Here is a 26,234-nt window from a genome sequence, read left to right on the forward strand (position 1 = left end):
ATCCATTGGCCTTCAGGGTCCATAATTCTCCACCTTTCCCAGCTCTCGCTCGCTCTCTCTCTCTCTCTCTCTCTCTCTCCCTCGCTCGCCCCTGTGTTACTGCCTCGTGATGGATTACTGAACTCAAAGTGGAACCAGCACATTCCCTTATTCAGTTCCTACCTTCGTCCGCCACCCCCGCCACCACTCTCTGTTTCTGTCTGTCTGATTACTGTCTGATTACTCATTCTCTCCTCCAGCTCGCCTTACTTTCTTTCCTCCTCCCCTCCGCTCCCTCTTCCTCACCTATCCATTTTTTCCTCCGCTTGATTTCCTCCCCAACACTTTCTCGCATCCCTCCATTTTGCCCTCTTTTATTCTGTGAACGATGGACCCCCTCCTCCTCGTTCCTCCCTCCCTCCCTCCCTCTCTCTCTCTCGCCGTCTTCTCTTGTTTGTGCAGTTCTGAATGGTCATGGGGAAACATGTTTGCATGCTTATATTAACATGAATGATGTCAACTTGATGCAATGAAAAATTATATAAGTGATGCTTTAAGCAAAAATCTGACAATGAACTTGATACTAATACTACTAATGAAGACTAAATGGAGAACTAGCAATTCTTTATCTCTGTGGTCAGAAACAACAATGAAGAAATAACATTGTTTATGCTGTATTTATCTTTCTCAAAATTGGTATTCTTTTTGATTTTTGTTCGAGGTTCTTTTTTTATATATAATTTATTCAAGAAGTTTACTTTTTTATCGGTTAAACGCTGAGAATTCGAGCGAGGGGTTCAGTCAGGGCGATTGTTTCAGTCGGGACAGCTGTGCCAGGCGGCGGGATGTCGGTGAATGTGTAACACTGTGGCTGAAGCAACGACAAAGAAAATAAAGGATATCTATCATCCAGCCTCGTGCTTTCCGACTGCTGTTGATCTGCTCGGGTGAGGAGGCAGGAAAAGGTGGGGAGGCGGTTGTCATACATGCATACAGGCAACTGTGCTAAATATAAAATGCAAAAAGCCCAGGGCATTTCAGACGTACACCGTCTATATTTAACTGAGGCATGAAAGGTAATGCCTCACCTGGACAGAGGCAGCCTCAACTTAACTTCTTCTCTTTTTTTTTTCCCCCTCTAAGCTCTCTTGACTTTCTGCTGTGCATTAAGTCCTGTGTAATTATTCAGCCACTTTTTCATGAATTCTTTATTGTGGCCGCATTTTGCCTAAATGCAAAATGGAGCACGGCTGCCTGCCCTGTGCGCTCTCCTCCATCCACCCCTCCTGCTCCCATCTTCATCTTCATTTCCAGATCACTCATATTCTCTGTCGTGTGGCTTTTTAAAAGAAAATATGTATATTTTTTTATTTTTTTAAAGTCCACCGGTGGCAGCAACGACAGGAGGAAGGAAGGACCGACTCGGGATGAGCAGGCGAATGACAGAGGAGGACGAGGAGGAGGAGAGGATTAAACAAATGAAGGAGGATGGAGAGCGGGACTCGGGAGGATGTGAGCTTAGATGAGGATGAGGATGAGGATGAGGAGGAGGAGGACACAAATGGGTAAACCTGGAGATATCTGCATACACGATGCATGTTTGTAGACGGGAGGTGGAGGAGGACGGCTCCGTATATAGACACACTCGTCATGGGGCACCTGCAGCATACTGACAGTGGTAACAGTTCACACACACACACACACACACACATGCGCGCGCACACACACACACACACACACACACACACACGCGCGCACACACACGCACACACACGTGTGACTACATACCAGTTAGAAGAGCTTTAAGGCTGTAGACTGTTGAGAGGAGAAAAAATAAGGGAGAGAGAGGGAGGGGGGGGGGGTGTGTGAGGGGGAACTGCTGTCTCCATGGCAACTTTCCCACAGTGCAAAAAAAAAATAAAAAAAAAAAAATCATTTAGTCGGAAAGACATTTCACTCAGTTCAGTGAGCTGAAAGAGGCAGAGAGGGAAGGAGGGGGAGTGTGTGTGTGTGTGTGTGTGTGTGTGTGTGTGTGTGTGTGTGTGTGTGTGTGTGTGTGTGTGTGTGTGTGTGTGTAGAGATTCATCTGAAGGTATCACAGAGCTCACAGCGAGGCATTAACCCGAGCTGCTAATATAACTAATTATCATACATGATGATAACGAAACGAAGGCGTCATTAAAGATGGAGGCTTTGGGTGAAGCTTTGTACATTCTCCACGCCTTTAAGGTAACGACTGACAACATCCGTCATCATGACTTGAGCTTGCACTCCCCACCTCCGTGACTCAGGCTGCAAACTTTTGTTCTCGTGTTTTTAAAAGTGCCGCACTAAGAGATGTCGACCTTTTGTTTTTTTGCTATAAATATGCCACGTTTGCAGTCCCCCCCCCCCCCCCCCCCCCCCAACACTATAAATAATACCCCAAACCTTTCAAAAATAATGAATTCAATGAATGCACACAAGCGGAAATTAAAACTAGTAGCGGTATTTAAGTAGTTTTCCTCCGCAGGGGGACGGGGCATTAATACAGGAGCCGAGCCCCGGGATGTGACCTTCTCCTCAAACTACCAGGAACTTGAGATTCACCTAACGAACCGAAACTCGTGTGAAACATCCTTCAACATTACGCCCCCGAGTTAAGTCTTTAAATGATACTAAAGAAGAAATTTAAGAAGGGATTTGGTTTTAACTCACTCTTCAACCCTGGCTCCTGCGTCGACGTTGCCCGTTTCCAGTTTCCCCCCATTTCCGAGCGTTGATGAGTTGTAGGTGCAAAACCTGTGAAGAAACACCTGGTTAGAATCGCTTATGTCGTGCTTTAGCGCGGCAAAAGACATTTCACTGGAGACAGGACTTCTTCTGGCTTTTCAGGAACTGCAAAACTCCCGTTGCGTTTTGGGTGTCGGTTTACACGACGACGGTGCCCAGAGTCACTGAAAACACCACTTTTTGAAAACGCCCTGACTCCGTCACCGTGGAAATGAGAGGAAACGCAACATTTTGAAAAGGCACGGTCTCTTTACACAAAGAACTGAATATTTCTGAAGCGCTGCTACTGTACATGCACACCACGGCTGGAGTAAATACTTTTTTTCACACGTGTGCGGGTAGACATTTCTTTTTTTTTTAATTCTTCTATGAAACCATGACCAGGCCTCCCGGGAGGTAATGAACCGTGACCAGAGCGTCCCGGAGGGATGCTACACTTGTGTAAGTCTTGTCAAGAGCCAGAATGATGCTGTGGAGCTTTAACAATGAATATGAAGCATACCTGCAGGGTGGAGGAGATGGACAGTTACAAACATGGCGGCATCCAGAGTGTCATGGCTCCCAGTCCATATTCTCCTGGGAGTTTTATAGTTGAGTCACAGTAACATCAATCCAACCTGGTCGTCTGTTTACCCACTGTTGATGTTTGTAGTGTTTTGTTCTCTGCACACCTGCGTGTGCGGTTCCATTTACAACAATAACCAACAGTGCCCACTGGCGGCCTGGCATGCTAACTACATCGTCTTCAGTGTTTCTGCCGTTTCAATTTCAATTCAATTTTATTTATATATCGCTAAATACAACACAGTCACACATTATGTGCAAGCATAAAAAGGTTTTTCCAGAGTGAAACGTTTTCACAAACAGGCTCAGAGGTGGAGGCTTTCTGATATTCCCTGTTGGGGGTGAGGGGATAGAGGAGAGAAGAGGATTGGACCGTCGAACGAGAGCCACTCATTTCCTTAAAAAAAAACAACAACATTGTTTTCTTGTTTTCTAAACGTTGCTGTGTAAACACAAAACCTTTCTGAAACCAAAACACCAAAACTTGAAACGCTGTCGTGTAATCAGGCCTTAGGTTTTTTTCTGCCACTTGTTCCTTTATATTATTATTTTCCCCTCAAAAATAGAGGTTTATGACAAAAACAAAGGTATTCTGGGTGAAGCTTCCAATGTTCCCCCTTAAGTTGGTGCAAGTATGTTCATGTATCTGTCTTTGTGTGTTTGCCCCGGTGACGGCCTGGCGATCAGGCCACGCCATGTCGCCTGGAATCGACTCCCGCAGTCTTAAGTTGGATAAAGCTGGTGTATAAGATGGGTGGAAATTTGAAGTAGAGGAGTAATAATCCATATTTAAGCTCCTTTTCATGACTTACTACTCTGACTGCACCCCACCAGGGCGACATTAGATAGAAGGAAATTTCTTTTTTAAAAGCCCCGGAGAGTGTGAGAGGAGGGTCTGGTAACCCATTTGTGTTGGACGTTAGTGTATCAGCATGCTGGCTGTGATTACCTGTTGTGAAGAGACCATCTGGCCCTCGGCTTCCCAGCTGGGTTCAACAGTCAGGAGACGGATTGCCTTTACCCCACCACCTGGACCCCGGCAGGCACGCTCCGCCGGGGCACCGGCCATATTCCTCATTCATATTTTATCATGTTACTCCCTCAGCAAATACAGCAGACGAATAAAACAATGTCTGGTTCTCCAAGCGGGAGTGGAGCCTTCTCCGTAATTGCTTGGCAACGGCCTGCATTGTGTGTGCAGAAGTTCAAAGCAACGAGACACAGAGTGGCGCGGTGGCATAGTAAAGCCTACGCAGGCGGATTTACATGCAAACATTCACCATGAGCTCTGTCAAGGCTAATTTGGCCTGTCAGAACAAAAAGCTCTTGCGGGTGGTGGTGCGGGGGGTGGGAGGGGGGGGTTTGCCGCTTTCAGCTCCAGTTCTGCCTCCTACCAAACTCCTCTAAGGTCACCTGAAGCTGGAGCCCAGAGCTTGACGCCCTTCCCAGAAAAAAAAATAAAACCAAAAAAAATTGGGTTGAATTGATAGAGAGCAGTGTTTCCGTGAGAGAGTTTGGAGTTTGAGTTTGATGGAGTCTGAAGCCTCCCTCTGAACGCCGCGCTGAGCCGACTGGCCGGCACCGCCACAGGCGGAGGACATGCTATTGTTGGACCCGCAGACCGGTGTGCTGATGTGCCACGAGTGCAGGTTAGCCGCCGGTCTGCTGCTCCGATCTGACAGGCGAGAACATGCTGGTCGTTGCTGCAGTAATCGTGTTTCAAAATTACAATCGGGAACAGATTAAAGTTCACTCAAACATTAGGAGAATAAAAAAAAACTGTGTACACATAATGCCTGTTGCCTCTGGGGCCTTTCCTATATGTGGCTCACTTAGTCTAAAAATAAACACATGCTAGATATTATCTAATAGATTCCACCCGGAGGCGCTCTGTCACACACTGAGGGAAGAAAGTTACTATCTGTAATCCAACTTCAGTTACCACTGTATAACCAGGGGTGTACTGTGGATATCTGCTGACATCTTGTGGAGATCTGCTTCAACAGCATTCACTAATCTCTTTTATAACCAGTCAGTGCAGATTTCATTTGGCTACACTTTATAGCACACAACTCTTGGAAAATAAATAAATAAATAAATAAATAAATAAATAAATAAATAAATAAATAAATAAATAAATAAATCCCTGGGAGGAAAGTCCAGTTATTGTTTCATGTTGTCAACATTTTAAAATATGTAAAACTGAGAGGTTTTATTGGTAACTTCTCTATTCCCTACCGTTTCTTTTAAATCAGTGCCTTGCAAAGTGTTCGGCCCTCTTTACTCTGATCCCCTTAAATAAAATCCAGGTCAACCAAAAACCTTGGTGGTTCTGTGAAGACCTCAGGACAACCGGCACCATGAAGACCGAGGGACATAGCAGAGAGGTCAGGGAGGAAGCTGTGGAGAAGTTAAAAGCAGGAGTTAAGTTATTTAAAAAAAGTTTAAAATTAAAAAGAATGTCACAGAGCACCGTGCAATCCATCGTCCCATAATGGGAAGAGTGTGGCACAACTGTAAACCCACCAAGGCATGGCCGTCCGCCTAAAACAAAGGCTAAGTAAGGAGAGCATTGGTGAGAGAAGCTGGGGAACTCTGGAGGAGCAGCAGGGATCCACGTCTGTCATCAGGACAACCGTCAGTCTGCACTCCACAAGTCAGACAAGAAGAAAACCATTGTTGAAAAAAAGCCAGAAGAAGTCCCGTCTGCAGTTTGAGAGGAGCCACGCTGGAGACTCAACAAACATGTGGAGGAAGGACCTCTGCTCAGAGACAAAAAAAAAATTACTTTTTGGACTAAACTAGCACTGTACATCACCCTAAACACACCGTAACCACATGGTGGAGGCAGCATCATGTTGTAGGGAAGCTTTTCTTCTGAAGGGACAGGGAGGCTGCTCAGAGTTGATATAAGATGGACGGAGACAAAAACAGGGCAACCTCGCAGGGAGGTTGGATGTTTTCAGGACAGCGACCTGAAACATCCAACCAATGTTTCCAAATAAATAGACTCGATATTTTTCCTTGTATATATTGTGTACTTGCACATTGACACTGGTCTACCTATATTTATCTATACTTGTTATGTTTGTCTTTTGTGTGCCTTGATTTCGTTTATCATTATCAATATTGTAAAATATTGTCCTATTTTCTTCATCTGTGTTGTAAATCTTATTTTTTCTTTATTTTTCTTATTAGATTTTTATGTACGCTCTTTACAATAGTTTTTCCTGTGTGTAATAAAGGTTTGAACGTGTAGAGGGCGCTCCTTCTCTCTGCGGCGTTTGTTTTCTCCACATTATAAAACAGAAGAAGACTTCCGAGTGGGCGGGCCCCTGCGTCACTTCCGCCGTCAACAATTACACCGTTCGAGGCTCGGCACTAACTGCTAACAGTTAACACTTTTTTATCTTTTAGCTCCAATAAGTTGGTTTCTTTTTTTCTTCGCCCTGGGACGTGAAACTATCCGGCGGAGCCGCAGGTTGGTCCTCAGCCTCCGTATACAGCTGCATGATGACGGGTTAGTGGAGGCTTCCTGATCGATCGCTGATGTTGAATTTGCGAGCTAACGAGAAGCTGACGTTTGGTTTCATTTTCACTGTTTCTCACAAAATCCTCCAACCGGGGTGGAATTTAATTGCAATTAATTCAATACGTGTTCGGATAGCTCACTATGTAGCGCTGTTTTGTTTTGTTTTTTTAATAATAACACACACCGCTGATAAACAGCGTCACATGTGCTGCTATTCATCCACAACAAATGACGTCCTGGCAGGTTTGTCTGTTTGGGGGTTTGGTGATGGAAAGGAGACGACAGAGAGCAACAACCAAGATTACACTCGCCGCAAATGTGCAAGAACAACAGTAAACGTCCCACTGTCAAAGATCCTGGAGAGAAACATAATGTTAGTGACATGAAATAGTGACACATGGTGAGTGAAGCTCGGTGTCGATCCTCCAGGAGTCTAAACCTACAGCAGCTTCACGAGAGAACCGTCTCAGGTGGCCTGAAGCAGCTCTAACTGTATGCTGTATGAAAAAGAAAAGTCTTAAGCCGAACCTTAAAAGTAGAGACTATGTCAGTCTCTCTAACTGAACCTGGGGGCTGGTTCCACATGAAGCCTCGCATTCTACTTGTAGAAAACCTAGGAGCCTCCAGGGGGCAGCACTCTGAGAACCAGGTGTTCGTCTGGGGTGATATGGGACTAACAGCTCTTGAAGATATGATGGAAGCTACTTGTTAGCAGCTTCATAAGTTGAAAGAAGGATTTTAAATTCTAGATTTTACAGGGAGCCGGCCACGTTTACACGTACCTGGGCATTAAAAAAAAAAGAAATTTACACATAAACGCAGCTACAAGTCACCTGAAGACTCCAGGCAGAGTGGAAATGTGGAAAACCTCCGCTTCTAAAGACAAGTTGGCAGCGATTTACATCAAAACTCGTGACGTTGGTTTTTCCAGGACTCTGATTGGCTATAATGGCTTCATGCTTCTCGCTCCACTGCCCCCTACAGGTTTGGCATGTTCATAGTAGCTCTGAACTAGGCGTATATGCGGATTTGTGTCAATGAAGATGTTGTTATAAACGTAGAGGGAAAAATATCAGTTTTTGCAAAAACCCGGGTATGTGTATACGTGACCAAAATATCTGAGCGATGTGATCTCTCCTGTCGGTACTCTGGCGGCGGGTTGGGAGAGTTTTTAAGAGGCTATTTAGACACCCTGATAATAGGGGATTAGGTTTTCCCGAAAAATGTCCAACTTCATCAAGTTTCTTTTCAAAGTAATAATGTACACAAACATGTCCACACACACACTGTGTTCCCTCCTCCTGTCTGATTCGTGGCGGCCCCTCGTTGCCAGGTTCGGCCCTCATGGAGCCGTCCACCAAGCCCGGGTCCAGCCAGGTGGCCGACGTGGTGTTCGTCATCGAGGGGACGGCGAACCTCGGGCCGTACTTCGAATCTCTACGAAAAAACTACATTCTTCCAGCTATCGAGTGAGAACCTCAAGACTCCTGTTTAAAGTGAAATGTTTACGTGAAAGCATGAATTAGTGACGTCTTTGTTTGCTGTTCCAGGTATTTTAATGGAGGACCTCCGGCCGAAACAGATTTTGGAGGAGATGTGAGTTTCTCTAGCTCAGCGATGTGCAATTTGAATGTTCACCGTCTGTTTTTCCGCCTCGGTCTTTAGATTCATTTTCAGTATTTTGGATAACCTGCCAACTCTTTTCTTTCCAGTACGGAGGGACGCAGTATGGCCTCGTGGTCTTCAACACGGTGGACTGCGCCCCAGAGTCGTACGTCCAGTGTCACGCTCCAACCAGCTCCGCCTTCGAGTTCGTCTCGTGGATCGACAGCATTCAGTAACGCTCCTATAAACTCCTCCGCCTGACGGTTCCTCTCATCCACCGTCGTTTCAGATCGTATCGGCAGTGTTTTCTGACGGCTGTCTTTTGACGCAGGTTCATGGGAGGTGGAGCGGAGAGCTGCAGTCTCATCGCAGAGGGACTTTCTGTGGCCTTGCAGCTGTTTGACGACTTCAAGAAGATGAGGGAGCAAATGTACGATGACTTGTTTCCCACCACGATGACGCGTGAAGCCCAGTTACATGTAGAATGTTTTCATTAGAGCTTCTCCATTAACAAGTTCCTCGATCTTATTGCTGAAAGTGAGGAACTGTCTTCATCCTGTGGCGTTTGACCTTATGAGAAAATCCAAAATCAGCTTCCCAAGCTTCATGACCAGAAGAGACATTTATGTGATTTTCCGACAAATCAAAATTTACCAGGAGCCGCAAAACACATTTAACCTTTAAAATGAGAGGAACAAAAACGCAAACTATCTCTTATGAAGTTTCAATTACAATTTAGGATGGAAAACATTTAACTTTCAGTTGATTTTGTGTATGTTTTTAGTGGTTTCATCCTTCTTTTCTGGCATTTTTCTGACAATTTTCACATTTTAGACTAGAATAGAAATAGTATCTGAATCCCAGAGGGGAATTCCTTTCAGCATGGCTCCACACAGAATAAATAGAAAGTTGACAGCTAAAGTAAGCACAGGACTAAAAGTTTACAGAGAGGATTTATAGAGACTTATGGCCACAGCAAGGAAGGACATTTAGCCATTTAAACTATTTTAGCTCTTTTTTTTTTTTTTATCCAAGAGTTAAAATTCAAATTACTGGTGTGTGAATAAAACAAAAATAAGAGAAAAAGTAAATTTCGGTATAATTTAGTGAAAGCTTCATGGAGCCACTCTAAAAGGGCCAAACAGCCACGTGTGGCTCCAGACCTCCGTTCTAGAGCAGCTAAAGGTCTTTGTTTTTCCTTTCCAGAGGTCAGACCCACAAAGTGTGTGTGCTGCTGTGTAATTCTCCCCCTTACCTGCTTCCTGCTGTGGAGAGCGTCAGCTACACCGGTTGCACCGCAGACAACCTGGTCAAAATCATCAGAGACGTGAGCTTTATTTTTTTTGGTTCGCTATCGGGCTAAATGTTTGCATTTGACATGTGGTTGACCTTTTGTTTTTTTTTAATTCCCCCCCCCCCCCCCCCCCGCCCCCCCAGAGAGGAATTCACTTCTCTGTGGTGGCTCCTCGGAAGCTGCCCGCTCTCAGAGCTCTGTTTGAACGGGCCTCTCCTGTAGGGGGAGCCGTCGAGCCTCTTCCAGACTACAGTCAGGATCCGTTCCACATGGTTCTGGTCAGAGGCATCTCGCTTCCTGGTAAGAAACAATTCCACTGTTTAGTTTAAATGTCTTCAAAATAAAAAATGATAATAATCTGTAGCATCCTGACAGAAAAGGCGTCGTCCTTGATTGAAGTTGGTGAGTTGCAGGTGAAGAAAGTCCAAAATCCAGGGAAGTTAAAAAAAAGAAATGTAAAAATTATTAAATGGATCGTTTTTGGAAAGTTTGTCATCAGATCACTCTGGTTTCCATTTCATCTCATCCAATACAGATGCTACAATTATTTAATTTGATTATTTGATTAATTTTTTATTTTCCTGTCACGGTTTTCCGTGATCATATAAACAAAAACAATCAACATGCTGTAAACAGACATTGTTACATCTGTTTATATATAATTGTTATTTTGGAAGCTCAATTTTATGAAGTATATTATTAATGATTATCTTGTATTTTTCTAACCTTGCTGTAAAGCTCTGGGATACAATGACAGAAGCTACGGTTACAGATGTTCATCACATTCACTTATTTATTTATTTATTTAATCCTACTTTGCAATTTCCAAAGTTTCCTTTGCACTTTTTAACAGCTGTAGATTCTCTGGGATTATGAATCGCTTCAATATCAAACATACTTTGTTATTTAATGTTTTTAGACATGTTGAAAAATTATAGTTCTTTGTCTTTGAAGTGATAAATGTACTAGGATGAATGAATAGATTGAAAATACTTGATTAATTCCACAGAGAAATTGTTTGTATTGTTCCGCCACACAAATAAATGAAATAAAATAAATGATAAACAAATAAAATAAATAAAAACGTATTATAAATCTAAATAAATGTAGTAATATTACACATTGCTAAGCAGTGACTGGTTTAAGCAGAAAGGAATCCGTGTTTCTGGTTGGTTAGAAATGTCTGATTCGGCCCGGCTGTCTTCCAGTTCCTGCAGGCGGAGGCTCCGTGCCGCTCAAACCCGTCCTCCCTCCTCAGCCCGTCAGCCAGCAGGTGGTCGGGCCCTCGCAGCCCGCTCCGCCCATCAACGCCTCCCACCCTTATCAGGTACCGGGCACCGAGCCTCGCCTCGCCGCGGCCTTTTGGCGCCGCCGCTGGTTTTTTTTTTTTCCCTCTGAAGCGTCTCATCCAGTATTGTCTTCCTTAAATCTGCCCCCTGACAGAACCCGGCCCCATTAACGGCGGCTCAGATGGCGGCGCAGATGGCGGTGGAGGCCGCCAACAACCAGAAGAGAACCTGTGAGTTATCGCCGGGCTCCTCTATGTTGGCCGAGCGGTCAGTGGGGGGGCGCCGTGTTCACATACTGTAATGGGATTATCTCTGTTTGAAGTGTTTGTTTTGTTCCGTTTCCACAAAACGTTTTTTTCTGAGACGATATCAGTTCAGTTGCTCGTTCGTGTGTTTAGGAGGCTCTGATTGTGAACTGATCGACTAGTCACTTCATTACTCTAATCTCTCTTTAGAGAGAAACGCCAGGCAGAATGAAATGAACTGAAACCGACTGGAATCAAACGCTTCACAAAAGACCAAAAAAAAAACAATCTGGAGGAACATGAACACACACGTACCGACGTCTGTAGCTGTCGGTGACTCGAACATTATTCCCTAATTAATAGATGGAATTCCACAGTGAGAGAAAATCCGAGATGTTAAAAAAGATTATTAATGCTTTTCATTTAAATGGCAAGTGAAAGTTTCTAATCAAATTTCAAGTCTTAAGATTTAGGCCCCCGTTTACACGACAGCGTTTTCAAGTGAAAGCAGAAAACTTTCCGCCCATTTCCATGACAACAGTGCTTAGAGCCACTGAAACACAACTTTTTGAAAACGGCTTCCTAAAGTAGATCTATTTATCAACGAAAACAATGTGTTTTCATATGAGATGCCGTGTAAACGGGGGAGAATTACATGCATACACCTGATATAGATTTGTTCTATATTTCATCACCTTTCACAATAAAACATCCTGTTGACTATAAGCGATGTAATCAGGGTGTGAACGTGTGTTGATGGAGGCTGTGAGTGATATTAATTCACCGCGTCGTGTCACTCCTCTCCGACGCTCTTCCAGTCCCGGGGATGGTGAACCAGGGTCCGCCGTTCAGCGGCCAGCCGGCCATCCCGTCGGTTCCCGGCGTGAAGCACGGCCAGCCCAACATCTCCACGGTAACCACGGCCTCGCAGCCCATGATGGCACAGCAGGTTCCTCCCAACCAGCAGCAGCCGGTCCCGGCCCCGGGGCAGCCCGCAGCCAATCAGCAGCTCCAGCAGGCGCAGCAGGCGGCGCCGCTGCAGGCGGCGGTCAATCAGCCCACAGCAGCTTCGGCTCAGGCCGCCATGGTGAGTGAGGATAATCAGGGAGGGACGGATGAGATGCAGAGTTTGGAGAAGTTTTCAGATTGAGCCTCGGTTTTTAGGCCTCGTTCACATTCCCGGTGAAAACGCCGCCTCCTTATGTTTGTCGTTTCGTTCCACTTGAGCTGCAACATGATCCGGTTTCATCTTCAGATGTCAAGATTATTTTTAAGCTCTTAAGTCCATTTAAATACAAAACTTTTTTGTTGCTGTGTCCCTTTAACGAGAAGTGTTTCCTTCATTCTTTTTAAGTTTGAATCATCAAAAACGGGTTAAATTGTTAATGAAAATGTTGAAACCCAGAAAAGGTCGACTTTTTTTTTTTTTACTCATTTCTTTGATTTTTTTTTTTCCGATAAATCACACATAATAAGACTAAATAATCTCAAATCCACATAATATGTTTTATAGTCCACTTGCTTGGTATATATCTGAAACGTGTCCCTGTTTGTTTCCTCTTTGCAGGCCGGTGTGGGCGGAGCTCAGGGCAACGCAAACCCCATCGGACAAGCACAGAGCGTAGCCAATAAGATCGTGGCGTGGACCGGCGTTCTGGAGTGGCAGGAGGTAAAACGGAGCCTCTTGCGGGCCTTACACTTGACAGCCCGTGTCGATTCCCGCCACGTTTTTTCCCGTTTTACTGCCGTTAATTCAGCCCAAGTTCAAATCAGCTGCAGTGCCGAAGCAGTGAAATAGACGTTAAGAGTTTTTCTTTTACACGGGTGAGGTTGTTTGAAGTGTTTGTGTTTGTCCGGACTGGCATCAATCCCCTCCATCGACTGGCGCCTCTCCCTCCCTCCGCTGCCCGCCAACGACGATCCAACGCCGTTAAACGGACTGAAATATGAGCAAGAAGCTCGGGGAAGTCTTCGTCTTGTTGATGTAAAGCCAGAAATGACAAATTATCACCATGAGACATTGATCCCCCAGCTGCTGCAGGAGAATGAACTCTGAGGAGAGTAAAACTCGTTTGGGGAAATGATCAATAACTTCTTTATTTCCAGAAATCTGGAATTTTTCCTTCCACATTTTCAGAATTGAATCGTGAACATTTGGAGGGAATCCGGTCCAGTTAGTGTCTGCAGGTCTCTGCCTCGTGCTGATTGGTCTAGAATCAGCCTGACTGATAGAGGATTGATTGATTATTGATCGTGTATCGATGCTGGCTGCGTTCCCACTCTGATTACTGTCGTGACGAGTTCATTTACTTTAACTGGTGACAGTCTGGCACACCATCATAAATGCTGCATTTCGTAATCAAATCCACCAGAAAAATGTATCTAAAACAGCGTCTTTTTCTTCATTATTTTACTTTGTTTAGTATTTGCTGTCACATATTTTAGTTGATATGAATGTTTGTACTTAAATATTCAAAAGGCCACATGGTGTCGATTGTCCCGTTCAATTCAGTGACTTAGAGTCGGGATTGTTTCTTTCTATTGTCGCCTCTATAACAGTTTTCTCAATACTCCTCATGTAAAAGCTGCCGTAATGAGATTGTAGTGCTCCATATTAATTCTGCATTTCTGTTCAGGCTCAATCAATCAAACTCTATTTTGATCTTTTTTTAAACTCTTGTTTTTACCCGCTTGTGTGTCACACGCTGGCCTTTTAATTCCGGCAGAAGCCGAAAGCCTCGTCGATGGACTCCAACACCAAACTGACTCGCTCCCTGCCCTGCCAAGTCCACGTCAACCAAGGGGAGAACCTGTGAGTAGGAAACCCGAACGCCGAGCTGAAAGCTGCTCTTGTTTCTCTTGGAGCTCCTCACTGAAACGCGACTCGTTACAGAAACACAGACCAGTGGCCGCAGAAGCTCATCATGCAGCTGATTCCTCAGCAGTTACTGGTGAGACTCTTTTCTCTGAAGCTTGATCCTGTCCATTTGGGTTTTCTGTATGAATGAACGCTCTCTCGTCTTTTAACGCAGACAACATTAGGTCACCTCTTCAGAAACTCCCGAATGGTCCAGTTTCTCTTCACCAACAAGGACATGGAGTCACTGAAGGGATTGTACCGCATCATGGCGAACGGTTTCGTAAGTTCTTTTCTTCCTTCCTGAGGCGTTTCAGAATCAGAGCCAAACACAGTGCAACATTCAGGCGAAGCAGATTTATGTGTGCAGCATGTTGTTGTTATAATATAATTCAAAAGAATTTGCAGTGAGAAAGATGAAAACCGTTAAAAATAGAGCCGGTTTTCTGTCTAGTTTTAGAAGGTGGGCCCAGAATGGAGCCTTGAGGGACTCCAGATTTAATTGAGTTATTTTTCCATCAGTTTTATCATTGAAACGCCAGACGGAGCTCTTAGCCACACTTTAAATCACTCGCAAGCAATATGATGCTGTTAGAAACTACATTTTAGATTGTTTAAGTTGAATACTTTGTGTTTAGCCTCATTTCCAAACGAGTAGTTTATAGAGATGGCTCTGTAGGAATGAATATGTCCCGTTACTGTGTCCGCAGGCCGGCTGTGTCCACTTCCCCCACACCACTTCCCCCTGCGAGGTGCGCGTGCTGATGCTGCTCTACTCCTCCAAGAAGAGGATCTTCATGGGCCTCATCCCCAACGACCAGAGCGGCTTCGTCAACGGCATCCGGCAGGTCATCACCAACCACAAGCAGGTCCAGCAGCACCGGGCGGTGAGTGGAGCCTGGGGGTGGGGGATGGGGGGTGGTGGGTGTGGGGGGAGTTACTTCTCACAATGCTGTGGAGACATTCTCGAATATATTTTTTCTCTCTCTCTCTCTCGCCCTCTCCTCCCTCGCCCTCTCCCTCCCTCCCTCCCTCCCTCCAGCAGTTAGGTGGAGCAGGCGGTCCGATGCAACCCGGTCAAGTCCCACCAAACCAGAACTTCCTCAACAGGGCTCCAGGTCCGATCCCCGTATCCCACGGCAACGTCCAGTCGCAGGTACCATCGTGTCTCTCACACACACACACACACACTGTGCTGCCACGTCTGTGTGTCCTCATCAGTTTCCCTCTCACTCTGCCTGGTGTTCGGCATGGTGACTGCTCGGGTGTTTCTCTGCATGTCTCGGTTAACCCTTTCCTCCACCTTCCTCCTTCTCCTCCTCTTCCTCCTTCTCCTCCTCTCTGATCTGTCCTGTGTCCAGTCTGTGGTGGTGGGCATGCCCCCCGTTAGTCAGGTCTCTATGATGGAGGAGCAGCAGAGGCAGAGCAACATGGTGAGACAAAAAAACCAACAACAACAAGAAGTGGAGATTGTTTAGATTTCACTGAACTTCCTCTCGGCATGCGACAGCTCCGTTACTTCCTGTTGAACTTCTGCATGTCTGCCGTGCAAAACTTGTAAAGACACGCATGTAGAAGAGAACATGAGTCGATTTATCTCACCTGCACTTTCAGCCTTAAAGTGATAAATTATTCATTTATGTGCAGTTTAATGACATCGCCCGAAGTGTGGCGAAGGTCTTATGTCACCGATGTTTTAACTTTGGCTGCAGCCAAGTCATTTCATTCTTTCTGGATTTGCACATCTTAGTTCGATGACATAAATGAGGTTATTTAACTCCTTTTCTGGACTTTCCTCCAGATGACGATGCGAGCTGCCGGACCGACCAATCAGCAGCCTCCAGGCAGCGGCGCTCCGCCCAACCAGGTCGCACAGGGCGGACAAGCCCCGCCTCCAGGTCAAATCCTGCGCCTGTCGAACCCGGGAGCCAATCCGCAGCTCCGGAGCCTCCTCCTCAGCCAGCAGCAGCCGGTAAGTTGTTTTACCGGAGCCGGACGTGAAAACGACCCCCCCCCCCCCCCCCCCCCCGCGGGTGGAGCTGACGCTCTTCTGTCTCCCTACAGCAGGGCGGAGTTTCCCACATGTCGGGAATGATGCACCAAGGTTTAGGACAGCAGCTGGTCCACCAGGCGCCTGGAGGGGGCGCTCAGATGCAGGGCCAGTGGAGGCAGCCTCTGGCAGGTCAGTGAACGCCTCACAGTCACAAACACCCATTTAAATCAGAAAGCATTCACCGATTAGCCTCTATTGACTGAACTATTGGTAAAACCTATAGTTCCTACAACCTTTTTTTTTTCCTTTTTCAAACTCTAAAGGCATATGCGGTTTTCACACGCCAGAAAACAAATCTAGAAAAAAAAACTCTTCAGCTTGTCAGAGTTATTGAATTAATACAGAATTTAAGTCCTGTTCATGCCTCAGTGTTTTCAAGTGAGGACAGAAAACTAGTGGCTCTTTTTGAAAACGGTTCCCAAGGTGGAACTTTTTTCTTTCTTTTTTTTTAAATCCTTCGCGGAAAAGAGTGGCACGCAACTTTTCAGAAACTTCTGCAACTGGTCGTAGTATGTAGTCGATTGTTCTCTGTCCGCGTGTGTGAAACTAAACAAACGGCACCCACTAGTGGCCAAACATGAAAACGACATTGTTTTCAGCATTTTTGCCATTTCCGTGGAAAACGGCATCATTTTGCCGAGTGAACAAAAAACTTTCAAAAACGATGTGTTTTCACTTGAAGCGTTGTCATAGAAACGAGGCCTCGACATGTCGTCAAATGAATTATTACATAAAACGTAAAAGTCTAATGATCACCAACAAAATTCACTTTTATGCTCAACTAGTTACATTGGTATTAAAATCAATACTTCCAATTGTAGTTTCAGCCACAAATATAATTTGAATGTAGTTTCAAACTCCAGCTCCACCTCAGCTTTTAAGGTTTTTTTGTCATTTATAATAAAATCTACAGCTCATATTCTCCATATGTAATCTCACTGTGTCTTCAGTTCTCACTGTTAACAGCTCATCTCTCTCAGTTTAGGATTATAAAGTTTATGTGTGTAAAAAACACAGTTTACAGTCCAGTTTCATCCTGAGAGGGCTGGACTGGTAGAATAGTGTCGTAATGACCTTTAAATTGAAGTTTTTCTTTGTTCTGGTACAGAGTGGAGCCGGTTAAAATGTCGATATATTCGTGTCTTTAACACGGACGACCTCTCACTCTTGTTCCCATCAGGTCAGATGATGATGGCAGGAGGCCAGCGAGGAGCCGTGCCGCAGCCCGGGATGCCTCAGGTCTCCAGCGTCATGGAGGATGAGATCCTCATGGACCTGATCTGAGATCCTCATGGACCTGATCTGAGATCCTCATGGACTCAGACACAGAATCGGACTGTTGAAGCTCCAGAAGCCATTTTTCTACTTTTAGTTTTTTTTAATTCTTTTTTTTTTTTCTTTTTTTTTTCCACAGAACTGAGCGGCTCCGTCTAACAAAGAGCGATCCTCAGTTTATCACGACGAAGGTCAAAGTGTTATTTATCCAGGCAACATTTACATTTTTATCACAGTTTTTTTCTTTTTCTTTTTTTAAAATGGAGATTTTCCTTGTTTTTATTCTGGATCAGGTGATTTTATGAGAGTCAGACGAGACGAGAGGAAAGTCGTCTTGTATTAATGTAAAGAGGTTTTCTTCTTTCTCTTCACTCCACGACTGAAATAAACACGGTGAAGGACGGGTCTTTATTCGCTGCGTCTCCGTGGTTATTTGAACTCCCACCAGATGGCAGCGCCGGTATTTCTTGGCACGCCACACACACACACACTCGAGCCATAACATTATGACCAGTCTCGTGTTGAGTGAGGTTCTGGTTTGAAACCAGTTCGAGCTCCAGCAGCTCGACTTGTTGAATCAGGAAATTTACACTTTATTTTGATTATTGTTAAAACTTCTAAAACTGCTTTTTCTTCTCCTGCTGCTTCTTCGCACTTCGTAGGATTTTGTTTAAAGAATGTTTTACATACGCACACACGCGATACTCACACCATTGTTAAAAGAGTGTTCCTCCACTGTGATCTCACAATGTGCCTCCGTTTAAACAAAGTCAGAAAATAACGATGTTACAAACATTACAAATGTCATAAATCCAATAAAGACACGATCTCGCCTGAAGAAGGGAAGTTAGCCTTCACGTTATCACTCCCGTCATTGTGTGGCCTTGGCCGTCACGCTCGCTGTACTTTACACTCTGGTATTGATCTGGTGTTACGTGAGGCCGCGTCGTCGAGGAAAAACATGTGGTCAACATGGGAAGTGTAAATTCACTCCGCTCCGCCTGTGTGAAGGTTTGTGAGACGACTTATGACCGGCGGGAGGTCAAATCACTCCCAACTCCGAAGATCCCGTGACTCTCCCTCTTTCCCAACCTCTTTCCTCTCTCGCCCTCGTGCTCCTCCTGCCCGGTGATGGATTACAGAACCGTTTGTGGAACCAACACGTTTCCTGACTCTCCTCCTCCTCCACCTCCTGCTGGGATTAATCCTTCTCTCTCCTCAAGCAACCTTTACCTTCGCCTGTTTCACCGACTCTCCTGCTCCGACTCATTTCCTACCCTTTTGTATCCTGGTCCGCCCAGTTTCTTAAATCTCTCCATCTTTCCCGCTTTCTCTTGGCTTTTCATTCACCAGCCTCCTTCAGAAGACGTCTGGATGAGCACAAGGGTTGGATGTCAACTTGATGGAATATTCTCAAATATATATTTCAATTTGTCCAGGTGGGCGGCGTCTCTGAATGGAGAAAATCGGACGTCATGTGTCCTGGAAGACATTCAAAGGAAACTTGCACTTCTCTGAAAGCAGCAACGTCCAGATAATGGACAGAGAAGACCGATGGTTTGAGAGAGAGAGAGAGAGGTGAAAGAAAGAGGAAAACTTTTCTCTTAACATAATTGGAGGTTTGCGCCTCAATCTCGCCACCGTTTACAATATCCTTTGTTCTTATCTGCCAAAGAAATTCAATAATGGAGCTTCAAAGGGTCCCGGTCAATCACAAGTGACTTCCTTTTGGACCCCACGTGACCTCGATGGAGATCGTGAAAACACAACAGAGTATCGGCAAACGACACTTTGGCCCTGATGAGCGATCGATAAAAGAAATCATGGACGTAGTAACCCGAGGCCCGAAACATCACAACACATCCAAACATTTGAAATACCTCAGCTCTTCACCGTTTAAAACACATAATTTTTGCATTTTCGTTTCAGAAAAATTGTACGTTTATACAGCACGCTTTGAAAACGAGGTCCACTTACACAGAAATTGCAGAAATGGCTGTAAACGAGGTAGTTAGCATGCCAGGCCAATAGTGGGTGCTGTCGCTTGTTTTTGTAACTGGGATCCTTCACAGCCATTGTCGATATTGCCCATTCTACTGAGCATGTGCAGAAGAACTATTTACTACCGCCACGGTGCACATGTGCAGTAGCAGCGCAGAAAAAGTTGCGTTTTCCCTCGTTTCCATGGAGACGGAGTTGGAGTGTTTTCAAAAGGTTGCATTTTCAGTGACTCCGAGCACCGTTGGTGTGTAAACAGACGTCCTGTGACATTCGTGTGTGTGTGTGTGTGTGTGTGTGTGGTTCAGACTTGTCCCTCCTCAGCCTCCTCCAACCTTTCACCTCCGCCCGCCTCCGTCAGGTGCCGGACATGAAGCCACACTGCGAGCAGCCGCCCGGGGGACTAATTCCTGCTGCGGCGCTTTTGGAGCAGTTTCATAAAGCGGCGCTTGTGTTTTCCTCCCTGAAACGTTTCGCCCAGCATTGTCTCCTCCTAGATCTGCCCGCTGACGGGATTCAGCCCCCTTGACTGCAGCTCAGGTGGCAGAGCAGATGGTCACGGAGGCAGCCAACAACCAGAGGAGCCGCTGTGAGTTCCCACTGGGCCTCGGAGAACAGTTTATGTTGGCCCGGCGTTGTGTTTACATACTGTATGTGTGATTTAGTCTGCGGGTTTCAAAGTGAGGCGTATCTTTTCTGTTCTGAAAAAAAGAAAACACAGACTAACCTACTGGTGTTAGATAGTAAAAAAAAATAAATACCTGTATAGATGCACAGTGGACGAGTACAAGCCTTGGGGGCGCGCATCTATTGGGACCATACATAGTTTTAGGCAGCGAGCCGTCACTTTCATTTTACACCAGGGAGACAAACATGAGGCCCACTAAAGGCTCCAGTCCAATCCGGTCCCAAAATCCACCAACCAATGTGATTATTTAGGATTCATAGGTTTTGTTTTGGGACATTTCACTGTATTTTGCACCAGAATGTTTAATTAAAATTGACTTTATTGATCAATTGTTTGATCTTTCAAAATTATAGTCAGTTTCATCACGTACACTGTGGCCACAACAAAGCAAAACATTAAAGTGTAAATTTAAAGGTTATTATAACAATACTTTACCAGTCTGGCCCAGTCAAGATAAAACTGGACTGTATGTGAAGTCAAATTGTATTTAGTATTTATTTAGTGCACATCTTCGTTTACATTATATACATGTTGTATATCTATATTGTATCCATTTTTATATTGGTTCAGTTATGTGCTTTTAAATAAGTATGTTTTTTCAATAACATATTTGGTGGTTCGTTCAATATCAACTGGTCCTACACTTTTTCACGTCCCAAAGTATTATTTAATAGTCCACAATGCATTAGAATGCACTATTTAAGGTCTGTTTTTTAATTGTTTTGAGGGGAGGCCTCCACATCTTTGGAAAAGTGGGGCGCTCTTCTATTAGGAACTATACGGTAATTATTCAAACCATGCAAAAGTGTGCATATGGATGGAAACTGGAGAAAGCACATGCATGCAGAAGAAGAACATGCAAACTCCACACAGAAAGGCTCTGAAGCCCGGGTTTGAACCGACAGAGAGTGCCACCAGCATGCAGCCCCCAAAAAGAATAGATCAGGGGTGTCAAACACATTTGAGCTCAGGGGCCACATACAGCATAATGTCATCTTGAGAGGTAGAATAATGCCATAATGTCCTTTCAATTTAGTATTTGTGATGAAAATGTCTATATTTTTGCGAAAACCAAACAAATTACTACGGAAAATTACTATAATTTCAACATGAAGCCAATTTTAGTGATGCAAAATACTGTGAAATGTTACAAAAACACAATGTTGTGTCCAAAAATCAATGTTTTCTTTGATGTTTTTACCGTTTACTAAAATGTGTTTGACGCCACAGCTTCATCTGTATATTGCTGCAACTTTTCTGTTGCCTCCATGCTGTGGATACAGTCTCACTGCTCTAAATTTTAATTCCCCCCGCCCTCCCCCTTTAGTAAACGTTCCTGATTTCGAGGTCACGCTGATGTTTTCCGAATGTAAGTTAGAAAGCGGCGTCCTGGGACTGCGCCCCGCCCCGAGCTGAGTCGGCACACTAACACACCATCTGAAGTCTGATATCAAAATGAATTTTAAATACTGGTAGTACTATGAGATCAAAACTGACGACGCTCCCATTCTCCCCAAAGATCAGCGTGGGCACAGTGTTGTTTTTCCTTTTTGATTCATTCATTGATTCGCACTCCTAGAAATCTGATACGTCTCCGACCGATCGCACGTCTGAGGGCGTGTTCACGTTCCGCTGTTTGGTCCGGACCAATGTTCTCTTCAGGGAAAAACCATTTTTGTTTTGGGCGACGACAAAACGCCCACGAACTCTGAACCGGAGCAAACAAGAGATCTCTCGTCTCGCTTCCTTTACAAACGATCTTTCTAGCGGGCGGGGTGAGAGGACGGCACGGAGTGGGCAATGCATTGTGGGTAGGAAACAAACAAAGCTGACCGCGCAAATCAGAAGAAAATATCTCGCAGCCAGATGTGGAGTAGTGAGGAAGAATTAGTGAACACGTAGTGAGGAAGACTCATTGATATCTGGTCTGAAGCCTGTATATCACCGTCGTTTGAGGCTACCCATTACCCACGAGCTAACTAGCCTAGCCACCACGGGCTAAAGCGGCGGGACTTCCACTTTCGGTCCGGACCAATCAATGAGCCGTGTTTCTTCTTCACTTCCTCTCTGGTCAGTGTTTGTTTCGGGCGACAGGGCCCCCCAAACCAGCAGCTGGTGTAACTGCGTGACGTTTTCCAGGTGGTTTGGTCTCTACAGGGAATGTGAACGCCAACCGAACCAAATGATGGGGTGAACATTCTCGGCTCCCCTCCCCCCCAAGAGAACCGAATCCCCGACCATTCGGATGTGAAAGACCCCTTAATGTCCACCGACGCACTCTTTACCTTCTCACTACTGTTCGTTCGGCTCGGGGTCGGATCAGTTCAGTTCACTGCTGCAGCTGGAAAATGAAGGTTAATACTTTTTCTTTTATACTGGTGAGGTTGTTTGACGCGTTTGTGTTTGAACGGACTGGCATCAATCCCCTCCATCGACTGGAGCGTCTCCCTCCCCGTCGCCGCCCGTCAGCGACGATCCGACGCCGTTAAACGGACTGAAATATGAGCAAAGAAGCTCGTGGGAAGTCTTCGTCTTGTCGGTGTGGAACGTAAAGCCGAATCAGTGGACAAATTATCATCGCGATACATCGATCCTTCGGCTTCTGGAGAAGAATGAAGTGCAGAGTCTAAAACTCATTTGGGCAAATGGTTATTAATGAAAACACAAGCCGATAGACTCTCCTCTGAAAACATGTTGTCCATATGAAGGCTTCTGCGTTGTGGCTCACTATTGATCTATTGTCTTATCTAATCTGGGACGTCGTTCCATTACGGAAATCTAATGGAACGATTGGCATACTTTGAAATGCAACCCTCATTTATTAAAGGAGTTTACTGACTCTCTGCTGACCTGGCTCCGGGGATAAACAAGCCATTTGTCAACACCTCAATACTTCGGCAAGTCAGTCTGACTGATATGGGGATTGATTAGTTACTGATTGTGTATCGACGCTGTGGAGACGAATGCTGCCAGCTTCACAGAACATCACCCGTTCGTCTGATTTTGCAGGGATCCCCGACTTTTTCTGCAGACGACACTCTTTTTTCTTTTACAGTTATTTAATTAGTTAGCAGTGGTACGTCAGTTAGAAATACCATGCCATGGCTACATATGCCGTACTGCTGAATTAAACATTAATAAATAACCTGTGGAGGACTGCGTTCAAATCCCGGCTGCAACAAGAAGTACTTCCTGTGTTAAAACTGATCAAGTCTACGATGCAAGTTTCAATAACTTGCTGCTCCAGCTGTGATCACACACACTATCAATTAAAACATAAGCCACAAATATATATCATATATATTATGTTTAACCTTTCAGAAATACGATTTAACGGAAAAATCGACTGAAGTGTGACTCTCTCACAGGTTCAACGTTTACTTGCCTCCTCTCTCTAGTTTAACTCCACAAAACTGCAGCGACTGCACACTTCTAAACCTCCTCCAGGTTTGAAAAATAGATGCAGACCAGAATAGAAAATTCCCAAGTCCCCTTTAATTATTTGTGAACAAGTGAAGTTGTGTCCAGCCCGCCTGCAGGAACTGAAGGTTGTTAATTGTGCTTTTCTCTGGGACTGTTTAACGACGCACAGCTCCTTCGGTAAAGTGTTTCTGAGCGCTGCAGCGAAGACGTTTATCACAGGAAGTCGATGATAATGTCGGATGAAGGAAAGTTGTGGAAGAAAAAACATCAGAAAAGTGTCTTTTCGTCGTTTTGCGTCCGACTCCACGAGTTACAGGAGAGTCCAGCTGTTAATTCTGTCTATTTAGTTTTTCTGTCTGCGTTCACTTGGGGTTTTTTTCAGCATGGACCTCTTTATGAATGATGCATCACTAACTTTTCCCCGCCTGCCCGCTCTGGTTTAGCAGGAAAAGCTCAGGTCGCCTCGGCAGAAACTCTCCAGTGGTTCGGTTTCTAAAAACACGGTCGAGTCACTGGAAAGGTCGCTGCCGCGTTGAGCTCCACGGTTTGGCCCGTTTCCCAGACTCACTCCACCGCTCCCTGAACCTGAAACCGGCTCCCTCCTTATGCATCATTCAGCACACATCAATTTATAGGCTGATTTTTTTTGTTCTGTTTTCTAAACTGGGTGCAGATACCATGTTTGTCCACTAGATGGACTTCTAAGGCTGCGGTGTTGAGGAGCTTCTTTCCTGCACATTTAATCACTTTCAAGCTTCATATCAGGAGATGAAACATCATTTGTTTGATCTATTTTTGGATTTTGATCCAGAATAATGAAGTACTATTCAGGAGTGAGTAAGAGTATTCATTCTATTGCGAATCTCCTTTTTTTTTAAATATGATTCAAGACTGTGTATAAAGTTGTTACATCTATTTCCAATAGTTTTAACTGAGCCAAAAAGATCAGGAGCTGTTTGTCTTCAAGCCTCCGTCATATAATTCACGGAAAAACTCCTGTAGCGTTTTGTCCGTTTACACGACAACGGTGGTTGGAGCCGCTGAAAACGCAACTTTTGAAAACGGCTCCCAAGGTGGAACTTGTTGAAAACGCTGCAACTCCATTGTTTTGGAAATGGAGGGGGGGGGGTGCAGCTTTCTGGAAACGCTCGGGGCCGTCTCCATGGAAACAGGGAAAATGCAACTTTTTGATAAAAAAAACCCCGCAGTGTGGCGCCGTCATTGTGTAAAAGGGAGCAAACGAAAACGCTGCTCCTGGTCATGAGCACCACGACGGTACTAACTACTTCTCCTGCACATGCTCAGTAGGGTGCTGGCGAGCCCTCTCGCCTCACAGCTGAAATACCCTGGAGAATTCCTTGGTGGAGTTTGCATGTGCGCCATGTGCATGCGGGTGTTTCTTCCGTACGCACTGGACACGGTCCAGAAAACTTCACCTTAAGGTTGATAGCAGAACGTAAACTGACCTGTCAGCGCCGCTTCCTCTTTGGGCCTGTTTACACGACAGCGATGCCCGGAGTCACTGAAAACACACACAAGTTTTTGAAATCGGCTCTCGAGGTGGAACATTTTGAAAATGTTCTGACTCAGTCTCCATGGAAACGGGGGTGGGGGGGTGGGGGGTGGTTCTGAAACGCTGCTACTGCGCATTCACATTACAGCTGTAGTAAATAGTTCTTTGATCCTACACACACGCACGCACGCACGCACGCACGCACGCACGCACGCACGCACGCACGCACGCACGCACGCACGCACGCACACGCACACACACACACACACACACACACACACACACACACACACACACACACACCGCAATCCTCAACACCCAGAGCCACATCCATCAAGTCAACCCAAACCACAAACCGGTCCAGCAACTGTGTGTGTGTGTGTGTGTGTGTGTGTGTGTGTGTGTGTGTGTGTGTGTGTGTGTGTGTGTGTGTGTGTCGGGGGGGTTTCAACAGACCAACAGGTAGTGATAACGAGGAGGCATTATGGAGGAGCACCGGGGAATTGAGGTGCATTGTTTAAGGCGTTAAGTTGCATCGTTATTGACATTTCATTTACTGAGCTCAGTGTCTTCACAGCAGCGGCTAATGGGGCTAGCATTAGCCGCTGCAGCGTCAGCTGACTGCTGCTCTCACGCCTCATTAGACACTTTAGACCTGGAACAAACAAAGTTTAGACTTCAGCCCACAATCCTCTATATATTGTATGAGGTTGGTTTGATGGTTGGTGGGAGTCTCCGGTGTCGCGGGGTTCATTAGTGACTTGTTCCAGATTGAGCCACAATCTGTCATGTGGATTAAAGAGTTCTAGAAGATGGAAGAATAGTAGCTTTTGGCTAAAAACTCTGAATAACACTATGACGTGATGTAATCTTATCATCTCTTTACATTTAAAGCCGAAGCACTTGGTTGATTATTAATGGATTAATGGATAGAAAACCTAATTTTTGACCAATTTTTTTTATTTTTTTTAAGTGTACTAAACCTCCTTTAAACTCTGTTTCAAGTCTTAAATATTTCTTGAGGACATAAAAATTTCATATTAAATCAAAGTCAAAGTTTTAGGGAAAAACCATTGCCGGGTATCAATTATTAAGAGTTTAACACTCAAAAACTGGACTAGCCTGGTAAGCAAAGACCGCACGACTG

General features: G+C 45.1%; 1 protein-coding gene across 15 annotated transcripts; it reads left to right on the forward strand.

Annotated features, from left to right (window-relative positions):
* Positions 1-6,635: 6,635 nt before the first annotated feature.
* On the forward strand, positions 6,636-18,314 carry med25 (mediator complex subunit 25). 15 transcript variants are annotated; one of them, XM_080487563.1, is made up of 21 exons: positions 6,636-6,796; positions 8,181-8,316; positions 8,398-8,443; positions 8,560-8,684; positions 8,784-8,882; positions 9,659-9,779; positions 9,890-10,046; positions 10,122-10,148; positions 10,955-11,073; positions 11,190-11,265; positions 12,099-12,367; positions 12,848-12,949; positions 14,007-14,092; positions 14,174-14,231; positions 14,313-14,420; positions 14,848-15,024; positions 15,180-15,293; positions 15,499-15,570; positions 15,939-16,109; positions 16,202-16,319; positions 17,371-18,314. In XM_080487563.1, exons 2-21 carry the CDS (start codon positions 8,192-8,194, stop codon positions 17,472-17,474), a joined length of 2,274 nt encoding a protein of 757 aa, XP_080343689.1. In that variant the 5' UTR covers positions 6,636-6,796; positions 8,181-8,191; the 3' UTR covers positions 17,475-18,314. The 15 variants fall into 15 exon arrangements, with proteins under 15 accessions (XP_080343689.1, XP_080343696.1, XP_080343693.1 ...); XM_080487562.1 differs by having other exon boundaries at positions 6,653-6,835; XM_080487556.1 differs by having other exon boundaries at positions 6,653-6,835; positions 15,183-15,293.
* Positions 18,315-26,234: the final 7,920 nt, after the last annotated feature.

The sequence above is a fragment of the Lipophrys pholis genome (assembly GCF_963383615.2).
Source record: "Lipophrys pholis genome assembly, chromosome: 19".
Taxonomy (NCBI): Eukaryota; Metazoa; Chordata; class Actinopteri; order Blenniiformes; family Blenniidae; genus Lipophrys; species Lipophrys pholis.

Bases quoted from the DNA above. Each gene is read 5' to 3' on its own strand.
- med25 (XM_080487562.1), top strand. The intron at 8,883-9,658 runs GTACGATGACTT...TTTCCTTTCCAG, and splicing joins AAGAAGATGAGGGAGCAAAT to AGGTCAGACCCACAAAGTGT. The intron at 15,025-15,179 runs GTGAGTGGAGCC...CCCTCCCTCCAG, and splicing joins AGGTCCAGCAGCACCGGGCG to CAGTTAGGTGGAGCAGGCGG.